The 19,721-nt window shown below is 36.7% G+C and overlaps 1 protein-coding gene across 6 annotated transcripts in view; it reads right to left on the bottom strand.

Annotated features, from left to right (window-relative positions):
• Positions 1-19,721, bottom strand: part of adam12a (ADAM metallopeptidase domain 12a) — a 118,029-nt gene that overhangs the window by 18,543 nt on the left and 79,765 nt on the right. For all 6 annotated transcript variants that reach the window (XM_089122374.1, XM_089122375.1, XM_039651446.2 and 3 more), the window contains 6 exons: positions 12,767-12,944; positions 10,309-10,398; positions 7,900-8,095; positions 7,695-7,803; positions 5,346-5,544; positions 3,651-3,728 (listed from right to left, as the gene is read on the bottom strand). In XM_089122374.1, the coding sequence (XP_088978500.1) occupies positions 3,651-3,728; positions 5,346-5,544; positions 7,695-7,803; positions 7,900-8,095; positions 10,309-10,398; positions 12,767-12,944 (850 nt within the window). The remainder of the gene's footprint in view (positions 1-3,650; positions 3,729-5,345; positions 5,545-7,694; positions 7,804-7,899; positions 8,096-10,308; positions 10,399-12,766; positions 12,945-19,721) is intronic.

Genomic DNA, 19,721 nt, shown 5'->3' with positions numbered 1-19,721 from the left:
CAGATTTTTGGCTTTGATATTTCTGCCATTTTAGAGTAGCCCAGGTTTTGAAAATATATATTTTATGTAAAATATGAATAATTAATATTTTTACATTGTACATTTCCATAAACTCAAACTTCTATAACTTTTTTTCTGTTTCACTATCTTAATTTATTTCACTTCTACAAAAATCTGCCAAATGTCTTCTTTAAAACAAGACCAATCATATGTCTATATTCCAAAGCATTCTTGAATTACAACCATTTAAGTTCGAAATGTGCATTTTCATGTCTATTCAAAAAAGGGGGGGTGACAGTTAACAGGTTAAGAAAAAAAAAATTATTTATATATAAAACATTTATATTTATATATAATATAAATTATATATAAATCTATATACAGTATATATATGAAAATATTTCTTAAATATTTACAAGCATGTGTGTGTATTTATATTATATAAAATAATTATACACAGTGCACCCACATATATTATGTAAACACAAACTTTTATTTTAGATGCAATTAATCGTGATTAATCGTTTGACAGCCCTAATATATATAAAAAATAAGAAATATATTTAAGACTACATTGTCAAAATGCAATTATTTGTCCACTACCTGTTCCAAAGTAGTACGCAAAAATAAAATGTATAAATATATGAAAACCAGTCTTAACTCGCACAGCTATATTTATGGAAATAGCCAATAAAACACTGTACGGGTCAAAATTATCAATTTTTCTTTTATGCCAAAAATCATTAGGATATTAAGTAAAGATCATGATCCAAGAAGATAATTAGATATATCAAAATTGTATTTTTGTAAGTGGACGCAGCACAATCGGCAACAGAAATGAAAAGCTTTAAAGGCGATTTTCTCAATATCTAGATTTTTCCAGATTACAAATACTTGTCTATCGGCCACATTTGATCCTATCCTAACAAACCATATATCAATGGAAACCTTATTTTTTTTATTTATTATTCAGCTTTCAGGTGATGTATAAATCTCAATTTAAAAAAATGGACACATAAGACTGCTTTTGTGGTCCATACATATATATATATATATATATATATATATATATATATATATATTAAATATATGAGAATTTGCAGTTTAAACGTGGTTGATTGTCATTGTAATTGAAGATGAAATATTACCTGGACATATTCTCTTGAACAATTCAATTGCTAAATGCAAAATACAATTCTTTTTGACCAATTTGGGTAGGAACATCTCTTCACCATCTATATGTGTGTGTCTGAATGCCTCCTCAACATCTAGCAAAGCACTCACACACTTCCTTTCTTCTCCATGTGTTTCTGGTTCTTCTCTCTCGGTGCTGATGAGCTGCAGATGTTGGACATCTTGATCTAATCTGGAGATTCATGAGCTCATTCATTGACGTCCTCTATCTGTTTCTCACTATCTCCCCACAAACATGTAACCTGTTCCCCGGGATGACTGCTTTCATTGTGAGATCTGTTATAATGCTGGAGCTGAAACACATTCGCTCTGTCAGGTTTCGCCCCCCAATATTTACACACATCTCATCTGGACTCATTTCTACAGTAATCTAAACATGCTTTTCCTAATTGAATGAAGATTTTCAAAAGCAGGAACTCGTACAGGCAATCTTAACGTGTAAAACTATCACCAGAAACATTGTGGAAATAAGGCTTTCCAACTGGATCCATCATGACACATCTGCCAGCATGAGTTCATAAAGCCCAGACCAGCCTGTAGATGTTTTCTTTTCATGCACATTATCAAACCGGTCACTGGGCAAAGCGAAAAAGCACCTGTCACACAAACATGAAGATGCATCATGATTTTGTTCCTCAGATTTGTATTGTTGTGACTTAAAGGGATAGTTCACTTTGAAATTAATTTTTGATATGTTTTAGCTTACCTAAAGGTCATCCAAGATGTAGGTGTCTTTGTTTCCGCAGTATTTTCAATTTTGATATGTTTAGGTCAAACCGTTCTTGTCTGTCAGTCATATAATGGAGGTCTATGGTCACCACCTCAAAGAGCATGCACAGAGAAGTCAAAAGTAAACATGATTTAATGACTCGTAAATGTACGTACACATTGATGGCCTAAGACACGAAATGAGCGGTTTGTGTGAGGAAAAAAAATAGTATTTATATCGTTATTACCTCTTCTAACCACAGTCACGTCCAAGTGATCTGAGAGCGCATGCGCTTTGTGGCTGTGATTACAAGAGGTAAAAAATGATATAAATACTGTTAATTTTCTCACACAAACCGCTCATAAGTACTTACATTTACGAGTCATTAAATCATGTTTAATTTGGACTTCTCTGTGCATGCTCTTTGAGGTGGTGACCATAGACCTCCATTATATGACTGACAGACAAGAACGGTTTGACCTAAAAATATCAAATTTGAAAATACTGTGGAAACAAAGACACCTACATCTTGGATGCCCTTGAGGTAAGCTAAAACATACCAAAAATTTATTTCAAAGTGAACTATCCCTTTAATGTGAGGAATATTCCTAACAAGCTCCACAAATTACGCTTATTTGTGATAATAATATAAATGTCTTGCTGCTCTTTAAAAAAAGGCCTCATGCATAGCTCATAAGTGTGTTTCACAGCAGAAACCTGATGAACGGCACTTTGAGCTGGACATAAATGCGGTTATTGAGGCTGATTGATTGACCAATTCAGAGGGACAGTGGGAGAGATCGTCTTACAACATAATACATAAAGAGAACGACGTGAAATAAAAAGGTGGCTTTTAGTTGCATTCAAGTCATGTCAGACTCAGAATTACTATAATTACGTTCAGCATAACACAGTTTATTTCTTGAAATCATATTGTGAATAATCAAGACATTTTCAATTCTCTCTCTGGGCCTTTCCATTCAATAATTCACAACAACAACATAATTACTATAATTTAGTGTTTCGAACTTAAAATCGCATCCACATCATAGTCAAACTCATAATTATGAGCAGGGAAGCACATTTTGTCATTAAAGCTCTGACTTTGACCATTGATACATCATGCAAAAACAAAAACGTCAGCAGTTAATGCTAAAAGTGGTTACAGCACGTTCAACATATTTCTGTTCGATATTTCTTCAATATTTATATCTATTATACAATATCTAAAGCAAATCTCAAATTGTATAATTTTGTAATTATATCATCGCTCAGCTCTTTATATAAAGTTGGATATATAAGAACTACATATACAGTATATTCATGTAACGCGATCTCAACTGCTTGTATATCGTCCAAAAATGTAATCCAGATCTATGTGACTAAAGCACGATGATATATTAAGATATTATAAACATTATCATGTTTTTATGCAAAGCTGCTTTGAAACAATGTGTATTGTGAATAGTGCTATACACATAATTTTGACTTGAATCAATGGAGTCGTCATTACAAACCAAGGCCCTCTAACCCCGTTTTGGCATTATCAGTGCATTTTCTCATTTATGAGGACATTGTGTAATTATGGTAATCCTGGCAAGATCCGGAGGGTTTCTTAAGTTGATATGCAAGTCTATGGAGATGAAGCTCTCACGATAAGTTTCTGATGTTCGCTAACCATTCAGATATATTTCTAAGTGAAACTGTGATGTTGTAAAGACAGTCAGACGTTGAGATAAAAACTCACCCCATGTCCGCTGCACTTGTCCGAACAGTCGTGAACCCCGAGCACACTGATGTTCTGACACTGTCTGTTTACACACATCTGGAGACGCACAGACGCACTTTATTTAGTGATGATTGTGTCATCAGCTCAACTCCACACAAACACACTGTCACCCTGAAATGATCTATCCAAACGGAGGAAATGTCACATGCATGCACACATTTACTGGTTTACAACTTCATTTCTGTAATACTGTGATGTCAGGGCAATGTCAGGAATACTTTTCCTTAGTATCATCCCTGATCAGTTATTACAGCTTGCCTTTGCGTGGGATCAAAGACTTCTTACAGATATATTCTAGAAATGGATTTTAATGTTAACAGATCTAAACTGGGGATTGGGATAAAAATGACACCAAAAATGACAAAAAATGCCCAAGATATTTACAAAGCATGATCATCATATAGTTGTTTTGCCATGTGACATTTGACATATCTCATTATACACTATTATTCATGAGTTTTGTATCTCTAATGAGCCTAATTCACATTTTAAATATGATGTTTTGCATTGAAAAGAATGACAAAGAAATTCAGCGCATTTAAAATGATTGTACGAGGTTAATGAATAAGATACAGGTTTTTGAGCTGAACTGTTGCAAAGTTTGCATTGCATGCATACATTCATATTATGGGTAAAAAATAAAATGCTCCTGAATAATCAATTCTACAGAGCAAATATTGTCCCGTAATATATATCCCTTAAAATAATACACCAATGGCGATTAATTAAAAACATTCAACCCACTCTAGTCCTGATGTTGTTGATCCACACAGGCCTGACTTGAATAAGCTTGAGTTAAATTAACCCTCTGGGGTTGTTTCAGAGTCACACTCGGGGTGTTCGGGTCCAAATGGACCCAAAGGGCGGGATTCATATTTTTTTTTTAAAAATTATGATTTTTTTTTTTACTCGTTTTTTATATTATTTTTTATTTTCTTTTTTGGTGTTTTGAGAAAATTTCAAAAATATTTTTTTTTTTTATAATTAGTATTAATGCAATAATTATGACAAAATTTCCCCCCTTTGAACATAATAGAAAAATATTTAAAAGACATTTTTTTTTTAAAGCTGTATTTCATTTTAGAGTCAAGCCTAGGCCTCATAAAAGCAATTTTTGAAATGAGATGGATGCCATCTGGTGGACAAACTGAGCATTTTAAAAATGCAAAACACATGTATAATCTGAACTTTTTGGTGTGTTTGTGTATAAAAGTGTGTTTGTGTGTGTGTCTGTTTTGCACTCTTGATGTTTTATAGATTCACCCCTTCATTGTTGTGTGCTTTTTTTCAAGATCGTGGCTGATTTGTAGATTGTATGCACAAAAAAACTTAGTATTTTCACATTTTTGCCAATTTCCCATTCATTTTCCATGCGGGTCCATTTGGACCCGAACACCCCAAGTGTGACTATTTTTTTTACAACCACTTAAACTACTCACATCCTGTCCCCAATTTTTTTGGGTGTTCAAATACCAAATACCAACAAAGTCACCAAATTTCGGACCATTCCGAGGAAGCTGTGATTTTAAAAAAAAAATGTTATTTAAATTCTTCGGGTCCATTTGGGCCGAACAACCCCAGAGGGTTAAAGTATGTTTTTAGCAATGGTCTGATTTGATGAATAAACATCTAGTCATTATATACTCTCTTTACCTTGTTTTCTCCACATTTGGTGCCGGTGAGCACGAGGCCCGGATCCGGCATGTCGTCTCCCAGGTACACGTGAGTCCCGCGGCAGAGGATCCGCCCGCCCTCCTGGAGTGGGATGTTGGTTTCTATGGAGACGGCATTGGTGCCGATCACCGGCCGCTTGGCTCCGCCCTGACACTGGATCTTCCCACATTTAGCATCTCTGGAAAACAACAGCAAGAAAACTTTATGAAAGGCAAAAGAAGATTGCAGAATCTAAGCACAAGCATATTCGCTATACCTTTTTTTAGTTAAAAAAAGGCTTCAATATACAGTCAAACCAAAATGTATTCAGACACCTTTATTTACATTATCACATTTTTATTCGCTATAGTTCATGATGACGCTACTGTATATAGAGACGCTATATTGAAAATGGTAATAAAAATATGACAAGAACCACAGAGGATCAAAATGAACGAATCTTTTTTCCGAGTCATTTGGTTCATTCAACGAACAAAATGACCGAACTGACTCGAAAAAAGATTCGTTCGTTTTGATGAACGAGTTCGAACAGGAGAGTCACGAACGCGCATCGCAGAACAGAGCAAGGCGACCTTTGTGCTTATAAAACTTAAACTTTTCTTATGACCGTTCGTTTCGCTCGATAAGACCCGTATTCATCGTCTAGAATCGTTTGAAGCCCTTTGAACAGTTTGCACTGAAACTGTCTTTTGGACCTTGAACCGTTTGGACCCCATTGAAGTCCATTATATGGAGAGAAATCCTGGAATGTTTTCAGCAAAAAACCTTCATTTCTTTTCGACTGAAGAAAGAAAGACATGGACAATTATCAGCAAAGGTTTTTTTTAAGCAAACCATGGTCAGGTCAATGTGTCTGAAGGACTTTTGGTCCCAAAATCTTTATACTGGTAGTCACATTATGATGAATTTTGGGGTGTAATATGTCACAGTTTACTTTATTTTACAATCCTCACTTACATAAATTATAGTGTCCTGCACCCACTTGTAAAACAATCTCAAAAATGATATCTGGTGTTTGAATGTTTAATTTGATGATATATATATATATATATATATATATATTGCATTTTATATTTAAAAATAGCCTTGTTTTTTCCTAGCTGTCTGAACGGACCGGTGACCCATTTCTGGGTTATGACCCCACAGCTGAGAAGCCCTCATTTAAAATCGTGTACATTTCCATAGCTAACGGATCCCGTGTTATGAATTAGCCAATTTCCCAGACTGACACGTATGGTGTGTTTTCACAGCGCTGAAGTGTAATTCCTCCACAGAGGATCATGGTAATGGGACATACATCTTTGATTCCAATGCAGCCAAAACATGGAGAAATAATGAGGCATCCTCTCCAATGAAGACCAATTACTGCATTCACAGGGCAGTTTCTCACGCAGCCGAGTCCAAAAGAGAGACAGACAGACAGACACACAGACAAAGAGTAGAGCGTGGCTCAGGTCCTTTTGGCCAAAATAAAGAGTCATTAGCGTCTGAAACTCACATACGATGCTCCGTCTGTCCACTTCAGTCATTACAGTAATTACTCCATCGAGGATATGATCCGTGAAGCAGCAATTTGAGCTCAATTAAAACAAAATGTATGACAGGTGTTACCTGCAAATGCAAATTACTGTGACATTTTCAATGGGCTTCTGTTTTCTTCCACTTTTAAGGGCTCGTGTTGTTATTTGTCCGGCTGTGGCGTTTGATTTCTCAGTGGATTTATCAGTCAATATTAAGAACAGGACGTGCAGGAAAATTATGAGAGAAATACATTTAAACTGTAATTTAAATCTAAAAAAGTCATTTTAAGAGAAAAACACTCTCACTAAATAAACACTCAGAGGATCTGAAGGCTTTTTTTCATTTTCTGGCGTCCTGAAGTAAACTCACTAAAAGCAACATTCTTCCAAAAATCTGAAATATACAATAAATAATTTAGCAGCAAATCAGCAACAATCTGCTGCAATCAAATAATAATAAAAATGTGGTGATGTCAAATGAAAGATTAAAGAATATGATTTTTTTTTCAAACCTTAAAGTCTTGGCTTCAAAAAAGCTATTGAACTTTTGTGCCAATATCGGGGCCTGTTGTCACACAAAATGAAGCAAGTTTTTACAATGGAATACCTATTATAGGCTAAATCTAAACAATTATGAAACAGCTACAATATAAAAAGCAACATTAATGTAAAAAACAAAGTTCTATTCTGTATATATTTTGTATAATTTCTATAAATAATGTACAATGTATATTCATTAGTTCTATATATATATAAACTCAAATATTGCTCCAGCAATACTGAACTGAAAGTTGATATTTTCTCCTACCGTGCTTCACATTTGGCAAATGACCCCTTTGCGTCTTTTCCACAGTTTCCGTACGGATCTCCCGCCGAGTTGACTCTTTCGAAGCAGATTCCTGGAGCTGGTTTTGCACCTGTCAAATGCACACACACATTTCTCACAGATAAGAACTGTATTCACACAAATGCAGTCGTGGCTCCTCCAGGCCAGCGGGTGGCGCTGTACTCACCCTGTCCCCAGAGTGTGATGCACTGCTGCTCGTGTGTTTGGCAGATGCCGTTGTAACAGTGCCCATCTACACCCTGGCAGGTGTGTCCGTCGTGCAGGTAGACGTTAGCAGGGCAGTGAGGGTCGGCGCCGGTGCAAAACTCGGGCAGGTCACAGGAATTACTGGATTCACGGCACGGAGTCCCTGGAGGCTTCAGCTACACAGATAAACACATCGTGATGTATTAAAGCAACACCACGTAACTTTTCCTCTGCGGTCGCCCTACAGGTTTGAAGTGGAATTGTCCATTACCGCTGTCGTAAATAATTGATCCTACCGCATCCCACTGTCGCACGCGCGCTCGCTGTTTATCCAACCCGATCTCACGGGAATTCGTACAAATTTTATGAGGTGGCTAATTCGTAACAATACGTACGACCTCACTCGAACGAATTAGTAAGATTTTTGCTAAATCGTACATATTTTACGAATTGGCCAATTCGCATGAATTCGTTCAAATTACCTACCTCTGACCCCGGCCCTAAACCTACCCATCACGTGGGTTTAGACAAATCGTACGAATTCGTACGAGTGAGGTCGTATGAATTAGCCACTTTTTAATCACTCGTACGAATTGGTCGTGAGATAGCGTTGGTTTATCAGCACCGGCTTTGTAATGAACGATGTCCACAGACAAGGTAGAGTATGTTGCATGATTTCATGAAAGTATGATGTACTGTATTGTGACATCAGAAACGAAGAAAATACAAAATAATGACTATTGTAACGCTTGACGTAAAACAAGTCAAATTTATAGTTTTCTTATGTCTCATTAGAACTACAGAAGCACGACCCGATCTGGCAATCTTACATAATGTGGATATTAGGGGTGTAACGGTACATGTATTCGTATTGAACCGTTTCGGTTCGAGGCTTCCGGTTCGGTATGCGTACAAACCGAACGATTGCTTTGACAATTTTTCCTGCCGGCAAAATTCGTGCTGACGCGGCCAAAACAAAGTTGCGCAACATCAAATCGCAAGCGTAATGAAAACAGAACGAAACTACTCGTTATGTGCTTCATGGATCATTTATCAGTTCGGACCAGCAACATCTGTGAAGCGCGAGCCGTTCTCGATCAAGCAACACTGTTACTACACAGCGCTAAGAGATCCGGTAAAGAAAAGATTTGAATTCTCCACTGAGGTAATAACATCGCTGCGAGATCTAGTGAGAAGCATTCACATTTCTCCGTTATTAACCGTAGATCTCAATTAGATCAAACAGCGCTGTCATGGAAACCAGGAGAAACATTGTGCCGTAAATGAACTAGTACTTTACGTCCACAGACCAGCAACATTCACCATGGATTTAATACAGTAGTAACACTAACTGGAACCAGTTTGGCTGGAATGGTGAAATGCTTTCAAGTACTTCACACATCTTTTTCCAGCACTTCAAAATTCAAATATTATATAAATAAATATTTAAATGTTATTTTCAATGTGATGACCAAAACATTATTTGTTCATCCTTCAAAGATGACCCCCATTTATAAACCTGAAAGTTTCAAGATCTAGGAAAACTCACACTTATTTAAAAATATTTTTTCTTTAAACAAATGGGAAATTTCTCTGGCATTTCTTTCTTTTTGCTGTATCGAAAACGTACCGAACCGTGACTTTAAAACCGAGGTACGTACCGAACCGTGATTTTTGTGTACCGTTACACCCCTAGCAGATATAGGACCGCAAAGCGAATCCAGAAGTGCCTTTCATCCAGTTACGACTTAAAGGTGCATTGCACAAGTCTCTGAGTTTTTGCAGAACTACGCGCCCTCTGGCGACAAGCGAAACTGCAACCAGAGGTGTGCACTCTCACGGACCACACACACGCTTGCACGAGCCGTTCATAACCAAAAGAGCATCAGCCGCACAAATCTTTTGTTACAGTCAAAATGTCTTCAGAGGTAATAAAGTTATAAATCTGCAAGTCATTTTAAATAAATAAAAGGAAAGACGTTTGAGGAAATTACACACTTTACACACGAATTTACACACGAATACACAAACCTGATTATAGAGGCCATCGCAGTGATCAGAGAAGGGCTCATTCAGCCCATCAAGCGATCGTTAAAGCATGTATGGGTTAGAAAAACGGCTATTTTAACATGAAATGTTGCACAATGCACCTTTAACGAACCACTGAAACAATTTTGGAAACATTAGGTAAAAAATCTTACTTAGCGTTGCTTTAAGGCAACATGAAATTGACTGTTTACTTTAATACTTTAATCTCAAATTCTTAATGTTCCTGGCCTTATTGTGAATGATTCATCGGTGCATGAAAATCAGTGTTGGACTTTTATTTACTTATTTTGTAAAATAAGTTCAACAAATAAGGTGAATTATGATGGATGTCACGAGTCACCTGACAGTTTTCACAGCACTGTCCATGCGCACACACAGCCTCCTCCTTCAGTGTGCATGTGCTGGCATTACAGCAGGGGTTCAGACACTCCTACAGACACACACATACAGAAAAACAAATGTTTTCAACATTGATAATAATCAGAAATGTAACTTTAGCAGAAAAATCATCACATTAGACTGATTTCAGAAGGATCATGTGACACTGAAGACTGAGAACATTCAGTTTTGATCACAGGAATAAATGACAGTTTAAAATATATAAACATAATAAAGTTTCAAATTGTAATATTTCACAATATTACTGTTTTTACTGCATTTTGATTAACTGAAAGCGGCCTTAGTGAGCAGATTTCATGAAACATAAAATAAAATCTTACTGATTACAAACTTTTTTAAGGTTTTGTACATACTTTACTATTTCCCCATCAGTATATATATATATATATATATATATATATATATATATATAAAAATCGCAAGTCACTTAGGATGTTGGATCATTTACAAAAACAAAACAAAAGAAATTGGTAAAAAAAGCTGAGAAAATAGAAGACTACAACATGCAAAAGCAATGCTTTTATTATCTTTTATTGTATGTTTCTGCTTCTTCTTCGCCTGTGTTTTGATCCAGAGGTTCCCCACTCTTTCAGAAGATAGCGCCCTCTAAAGTCTAACAGTGAAAATTACATCCAAATTTATATAGTATGAATTAATAGCCTGGATGCCAGCCCGAACTCCGCCCACAACATTTTTTGACCGGGAAGTTCGATCTGGACTCAATCGATTGTGGAGAAATTATGATCAGTCAAAAAACGAATGGGCCAATCAAATTGCCAGGGCGGGCTTTATACGATGATGGACAGATGATCTACAAGGACGTAATCATCATGTTTTCAAAGAGCGCTTAACTGGTTTCCCTCAGAGATGAGATGATGTATTCCGCTGTTGAGTCCGTTGTGAAATAAATCGACAGCGCATTAATTTTAATAGACGAACAGGCAACTGCAATCAAGGCATTTGTCGATCGGAAAGATGTTTTGCTGTCTTTCCTACATGATTCGGCAAAAGTGTAACTTATCAGCAAGAAGAAGATGAGACGTAATGAAAAGCCAGTGGTGGTTGTGGTTTCTCCTTTGGTCGCACTCATGGAGGACCAAGTAAAAGAAGCAACACTCGTTATTTAACTTCTAAAATAAGTAAGTTCTATAGTTGAAAGCTGTATGCAAAGTAGTTGACTTACTGCGTTGCTCTGATTGGTTGTAGGTTTACCGACTATCCAATTGAGTGCTGAGTTTGTTTTTTTCCTGGTTCGGTTCAGACACGCCTCATAATCACAGCCCTACGGTACGGTCTCAGACTTATATTCTGACTAGAATACGAGTATGACGAAGTCAGGCTAATGAATTAATGTAATGTGGACGTTATACATTCACCATGTTGTCATTATGTGACCAACCATGACAGAGATCGATTAGAACAGAAATGATTTTGCACAATCAAATCAATTTAACCAAACTGACAATGTTTTGATAGCTTTATACCTTGACAGCATCCTAGGCCAGTTTTTCTGGCCATAAACTACTATCTTTTCTATTTTTAGTACGATGAAGCTGCTTTGAAACAATCTGTAAAGTATAAAGCACCATAAAAATAAATGTGACTTGACTAGATTGGGCACAAAAGGTGTGACAAAGGTGATTGGGTGATAAAAGTATTTCTAATTGAAACATGACCCAAGTACATTTCCATATGTGTGCAAGACATTTTAAAGTACTTAAATCATTTCCCAGATGCTTCTTTCTGACTACGTGGAAATTCATGTGACATAAATCTAACACGAGCATTGTTGACGGATGCACACACACAGAACATTGTTATGTCTTTGCTATGCCATATTGCACTGCCAGCAACGTTTCGGCAAAGACATCAATGAACAGATTTAAACCTCCAGGAAAATCCTGAAGCGCTCCGACACAAACACAGGCTTTTCTCTGCGGTCCGGCGTGACAGATGTGTCTTATTCCCAAACCACATCTTGAGCTTCTTCTCACAGCACGCTTGCAAAAAACACTACACTCTTAGAAGAAATGGTTCTATTTAGTTCCATCCCCCGCTTCATATATGGAACTCCAAAATGGTTCTATATAGAACCATTTTTTTGGTAAAAGGTTCTATTGGCCAAGTACGGAACCCCAGGGTTCTATATAGAACCCAGAGGAACCCTTTTTTAAGAGTGTATAGAACCCTTTAGGGGTTCCAAATATGTAGCGCTGATAGAACCTTTTAAGATTCTATATAGAACCTTTTCTTCTAAGAGTGTACGCTGCAGAAACTGTTTATTTCGCGACCGCTAATGATGCACGACTCACTGGAGAGCGTGAAACTGTGCGGCACTTGTGGGAAACATGTAAACGTCTGAATGAATTATGCTTTTAAACACAAAGGCTCTCATGTACCTCCACATCTCCGCAATCACACTGCTCTCCCTCCTCGACGTATCCGTTTCCACATTTCTGGCCTCCGTAGAGCACTTTCACCTCCGGCATGTTGAACAAACACATGCCCACGCCTTTCTCCAAGCTCGCGGCGAGATCCTTCTTACTGCATGTACTGAAGACTGTGGGGAACGGGTACCTGAAAGAAGAAATACCACCTCAGAGATGATTGGAAAGAAAACTGACTGTTCGATCTTGTGACATTCAACATATGCACAAATGAATGGACCAATCAGCTAGTAGAACTCGTGCCAAGGAAATGACATCAAGTCCCAGAGGAAAAAAAACCAGCAAGAGATAAGAGATATTTATGAGGACTGGGCCTGTAAAAGAAAAAAATCACACTGACTGCATTCACCAGCTTCTCTGAGCTGTAAATTGGAGACAGCGGGAAGTGTGTGTGTGCGTACTAACACTTCATATTACACATGGGCTAGTTTAGATACATTTGGACTGAATTATCCAACAAACCAAGATTCTAATGGACTGGTTTGTGTTCATTTTGTGTACGCAAATATCACTGTTACAACATAGAAACAAACAAACTACAAAACAAAATGTTGCCTGGTCTGATGAGTCTGGATTTCTGTTGAGACATTCAGATGGTAGAGTCAGAATTTGGCGTAAACAGAATGAGAACATGATCCATCATGCCTTGTTCCCACTGTGCAGGCTGGTGGTGGTGGTGTAATGGTGTGGGGGATGTTTTCTTGGCACACTTTAGGCCCCTTAGTGCCAATTGGGCATCGTTTAAATGCCACAACATACCTGAGCATTGTTTCGGACCATGTCCATCCCTTTATGGCCACCATGTCCCCATCCTCTGATTGCTACTTAATTTCAAACTGGTTTCTTGAACATGACAATGAGTTGACTGTACTAAAATGGCCGCCACAGTCACCAGATCTCAACCCAATAGAGCATCTTTGGGATGTGGTGGAACGGGAGCTTCGTGCCCTGGATGTGCATCCCACAAATCTCCATCAACTGCAAGATGCTATCCTATCAATATGGCCCAACATTTCTAAAGAATGCTTTCAGCACCTTGTTGAATCAACGCCACGTAGAATTAAACGGGGTCAAACACAGTATTAGTATGGTGTTCCTAATAATCCTTTAGGTGAATGTATGTCACACCACATCACATTGCCAGAATCTGCAAACGGCTTATTCTGAGACACTGCTTATTATGTGTGGGGATTAAAAAAGAGTGGGTGGATTTTTGCTATGAGTCAAATGCTATGTAAAAGGTAAATTTTGCATAAAATTGCTTTAACTCTACAATAAGTAAATAGAAGTCTGTTTGCACAAGACACACACCATTGGGTAACACTAACAGAAACACTTCCACGGATGGTGTTGATGATTTCACTGCAATTACACACACACACACATTACAAAAATGTTCCACAAATCCTCTCAGAATATCAATGCACCCCTGTGGAGCATAACAAAATATTTAGCCGCAGCGTCTACACGATGAAATCTCGAGTTTACAAACAACTCAACTCACAGCAAGAGACTCTGGGAGAAATTACAACCCTCGTATCTGACTGACAGCGACGCGAGAGCTCCCGGCGAGAAGCATATGGCGCATATTATGATACTGGACTGATGAGCTCATGATGGTGGAAACCATCTGTGATCACTGAGGGTCTTTAGGAAGATTTAGTAACGGTGATTGCAGGATCTGAACTGAATCATTGCAGTCGGCCGGTTTCATTAACGCACTTAATAACATCGATAAACATCCTGACGGATTAAATCAGTTGGATTGATTGAGATATAACATTTGCTGTTGAACTGGAGGTTGAGTATTAAACACTCAGACACAATCTAGATGTTCTTACATCCTTATTATTAGTATGGCCAATGGTCACTAGGGATGGCTGACGCGAAACAGACGTTCCCGAAGCGCATATGATTCGAAACACTGATCCGAAGCGTGATTTAAAACACCCACATCACGTGACTTTGGCTAAATGAAGCTTCTAAGTGTTTCATCAGGTGCAGTGCTCCGCCGAATCAGGGTTTCATTGGTAGGTCGGTCGGGAAAGATTACACAATCACACAATATAAAAGTCAAGTCAACGCATTTTGTTGTATGGTTTTGAGGTAGTGGATTTTTGGTGATATAGTGACATTTATAGTGCGATTTGTTTAGTTATATTTAGGCTTTAAATTTACACATTGACTAAGAGACAGACATTGTACATAGTGACACATTAATAGATGCATAGATAGGAATATAAACAGACAGATAGATTAATAGATACTGTAATAGATGGCCTATATATGAAGAGTTCAGATGCAAAAGCCTCTAAATGCCATTTGAAATTTTCTTCTAAAATGACCATTTTTATCAAACTTGTATATTTAAGTTCAGTCATTTCACTTAAATGACAATTAATAGGTAATCTTCATTGGCATTTAAGTGAAATTACTGAACTTAAATATACAAGCTTGATAAAAATGATCATTTTAGAAGAAAATTTCAAATGGCACTTAGAGGCTTTTGCATCTGAACTTTTCATATATATATAGACAGATTAATAGAAAGAACAGCAGAGAAATTAATATTTTAGAATAAAAATCTATAAGAAAGTGAGACATTGCGGCTTGATTTGTTTTTATTAATATTAAGGTAACACTTTATAATAACTACACGCTAATAATCATTAGTTGAGCATGAGTAAACCATTAATTCATCATTCATAAAGCATTAATAGACATTAATAAGCAGTTCATAAATACAGCTATAAATGCTTTCTTCTTGATTTAAAAGCATATCTATAATTTGTTTAATAATTGTATTTTCATCCTTTATTAATGATCAATTTATCATTTCTAAATGAAGAATTGCATTTTTTATGAACCAGTTATTTAAGAGTTTTCAGTGGTTCATACGATTACTTAGAGCGAGTAAGTAAATGATTAATAAACTATTTAAATGTACATTCATACATCTTATTATTCAGACATATAGTGATGGTAACTTAATGTGTTAATAAATGCTTTATTAACATGTATTAATGCTGTAATTAAGGGTTAATTTGGGTAGTTATAAAGCATTTAGTAGTGGTCAGTTAACTATGTTCGTGAGCTCATCTAAAGTGAGGACTAGTCATGCCTTGTAAAGCATTTTTAAAGGCTGTTAAATATTTCTATGTTCTGTATCACTGCGTTGTGTTTGTTACATTTTACTGTTTAGAAGACTGACGAGTCTTTAAATCTCCTTTATAAATGCTTTACAAAGCATGAATAGTCCTCACTTTAGATTAGCTCACAAAAATAGTTAACTGACCACTACTAAATGCTTTATAACTACCTGTATTTACTACATTTACTTACACTTTCTAAGTGATCTTATGAATGACTGACAACTCTTAAACAACTGGTTTGTAAATAATGCTACACTTCATTTCGAAATTATTAATTGATCATTAACAAAGTATGAAAATACAATTATTAAACGCATTATAGATAAGCTTATAAATTAAGAAAAAAGCATGTATAGCTATATTTATAAACTGCATATTAATGTCTATTAATGTTTTATAAATGATGAATTAACAGTTTACTCATGCTTAACTAATGATTAATAGCGTGCAGTTATTATAAAGTGTTACCAACACGGTAATGTGCGCTCCTCAGACGGAAAGCTCATAGCACGCCTGTTGCTGCTTGTTTTTCTTCCCTGGGTTGAAGATTGCTCGAGTCTTGTGTGATTGTGATGAGTTTGTATTTGGTAATAGCTCTTGAATTATTGAAATAGTTTGGCACAGGCGCGTTTTATTGTGATTGTGAAGCGTGTGGCGAGATGTCATGTGGCGAGAAACATCTGTCAATGCTGTCAAACATAGGAACCGCGGTGATCCGTCCAGGTCTGCATCTCAAACATCAGCCAGCAAACACCTCTCGAGAGCACATCATAGGATACAGTATGACTTCATGAAATTAATGATGATTTACAAATGAACATATAAATCCCATCTGTCCATGTGTTTTCCAACAGATGAGATTTGGTGTCTCAATTATCTTAACAAATATGGCTTCCCTTAACAAGTACTGTAAACCACGCTGGTTGATATTTACCAAAAGTAAGTGATTCACTTACTGTACTTTCTTTCTGATCCAATACAATCAAAGACACCAATAATGCAATGAAATCAAAAATGGGTAAATATATTTAATTAGCATGATATTTGAATGCATTCATTTGTAACATTAAAAGGCATAAGATGCAAGTGATCACACTTCTGTTTTTGTTTATCATTTAAGAACAATTTTAGAATATAGATAATCTTATAAAACTTAATTTAAATGCATTTAAATAAACTTAAATCATTTAGCGAAAATATAAATAGTTCTTTATAAACATTGTCCTTATGAGACATATATATATATATATAAAATTAGTAATTTTCAATTTGTGTCAAATGACATGAATTTGCATGTTAATAAATGAAGAGTTCAGATGCAAAAGCCTCTAAATGCCATTTGAAATTTTCTTCTTTAATGATGATTTTTATCAAACTTGTATATTTAAGTTCAGTAATTTCGCTTAAATAACAATTAATAGGTAATTATCATTGCCATTTAAGTGAAATCACTGAACTTAAATATACAAGCTTGATAAAAATTATCAAGAAGAAAATTTCAAATGGCATTTAGAGGCTTTTATCTGAACTTTTCAAATATGACTAGTTATGTATGTTTGCACACACACGTACAGTATATGTGAAGACTTCAGATCCAAAAGCCTCTAAGTGCCACCTGAAAATTTCTTGAAAGATCATTTTTATCAAGGTTGAATGTTTATATTCAGTTATTTCACTTTAATAGCAATGAAAATAACCTATTAATTCTCATTCAAGTGAAATTACTGAACCTAAATATACGAGCTTGATTAAAATGCTCATTTTAGAAGAAAATTTCAGATGGCACTTATTAGGGAAGTCTAGCAATTCATTCTCGGTTGTAAAACCTGCAAATTATCACTAATTTGAGTTACATTTCTGGAGACAAAAAAGCACGTGGCACAACACTATAGGATGACGTGAGTGGTTGCCAGGGCATTGTTCTGTGTTTCCTTTCTCCGGTGTGACTTTTATACAGGTTTGCAATGAACAAATCATTTCTCTTTAAACTGAACCTTTAATAAATTCAGTTTCCAAGCATCACACAAAGAGCTGGGCACCGTCTACCTCCAACTTCCACAGATCCACAGCTTATCTTTTCAGCACGGACCAGCATTCGCTTCAGAATCCAGTTGGCTTTGCCGTGGCCGTTCGTAAAGTGTGGAAGAGACGAGTGATGTTCGCTTCATTCCTGGCACACTTACTAAGACCACGGGGCAAACGCACGCACGGAAATCTGGCAAGCATCGTCCCCCCCGCTCGCTGGACCAACTGTACCCACGACGCCCCGTGCCAGGGTGGCATAAGCCTGCGGGAGGATGAGAGATAAGCAGATGCTTCCTCTTGCCTCCTGATGCCAACCCAGAGATCAGCGCTCAGAGATAAGCCTCAGTGACTCGAGTGTGTCTAAGCTCTCAAAACACCTCCTCTGGATTGGGCTCAACAGGAGGTGGCAGTAATAGCAGTGCCACGGGCACAGAGATCTCACTGTGAGTGGGGTTTGCTCTCTGTGAGGGTATGAGGACTCGAGAAACAGGAATAAATATAGCAGCGTTAGGAGCCACAGAACCTGTGTGTGTGTGTGTGTGTGTATGTGGGCACAATGGAGATGAAGAGAGACTCGCCTACCAGAGTCCTTCTGTCACAGTTTATCACATGCAGTGATTTTTAAAGGGATAGCTCACCTAAAAATGGTCATTTACTCACCTTCATGTCATTCTGAACCTGCATGACTTTTTTTTTGCTGATCACAAACGATATTTTGAAGGATGTTGAAGCCCAAAAAATGGATGCTTCACTCTCAGAAAAAAAGGTACGAAAGCTGTCACTGGGGCGGTACCTTTTCAAAAAGGTACACTTTTCCACCTAAACGGTGCATATTGGTACCTTCATGGTACATATTTGTACAATTATGGTACCAATATGCACCCTTTAGGTACAAAAGTGTGCCTTTTTGAAAAGGTACCGCCCCAGTGACAGCTTTCGTACCTTTTTTTCCTGACAGTGTTGGAATGACATGAGGCTGAATAAATGATTGTCATTTCTCTTTAAAACAGCACTATGCAGTTTTTTTACCTTAACTGAATAGCTTCGGAGTTATTGCAATGCGAGGGCTTGGAGCCAGAGGGGCGTAAGTGGCATTTTGGGCGAATATGAGTTCTTTATATCAAAATAAAGGTCTCGATGAGCTCTATCCAATGGTGCGATCTGAGATCAAACTGTATTGAATAAAGCAACAAAAAGGCGTATCTGACGTATTTTACTTTTTTTTTTTTAAAATGCTTTAGAATATGTTCATTGTGTTAATATGCCATACATTTTTTACTTAAATACTCATTTCATGCAAGTATGCCTGTGGTTGCAATGTCTGTGGTTTAAGGTTAAATACAGGTTTGAAGTGTGGTAAAAATTTTGTTTTGTCTCTCCTGTAAAGTTCGTTAAAAGCCACTTACGCCCTTCTGGCTCCAAGCCCTCGAATGGTTATTTGACTTTTTTCGAGTTGAATGTTGGGCGTCCAAAAGGGAAATCCTGCATAGTGCTGCTTTAAAGTACGTATCTGTAAAAACTAATCCATCCACTTTATTTTTCTCATCCATCTGAAATAATAAGTTAAATGATTTAAAAACTTTTGAATATGCCAAAACCTTGCTTCTAACCACAATGTATTAAAATTAACTTTATTAAAATTATTTACTAAAATTAACCGAAATTCTCACCCATTCGAATTGAGAATATCATTTAAAATTCCAATTCAGTTCAAATTCACATTAAAGGTG

The sequence above is a fragment of the Pimephales promelas genome, chromosome 17, assembly GCF_988280905.1.
Source record: "Pimephales promelas chromosome 17, fPimPro1.hap1.1, whole genome shotgun sequence".
NCBI classification, from domain to species: Eukaryota; Metazoa; Chordata; class Actinopteri; order Cypriniformes; family Leuciscidae; genus Pimephales; species Pimephales promelas.
This window is presented reverse-complemented; position numbering and strand designations above follow the sequence as displayed.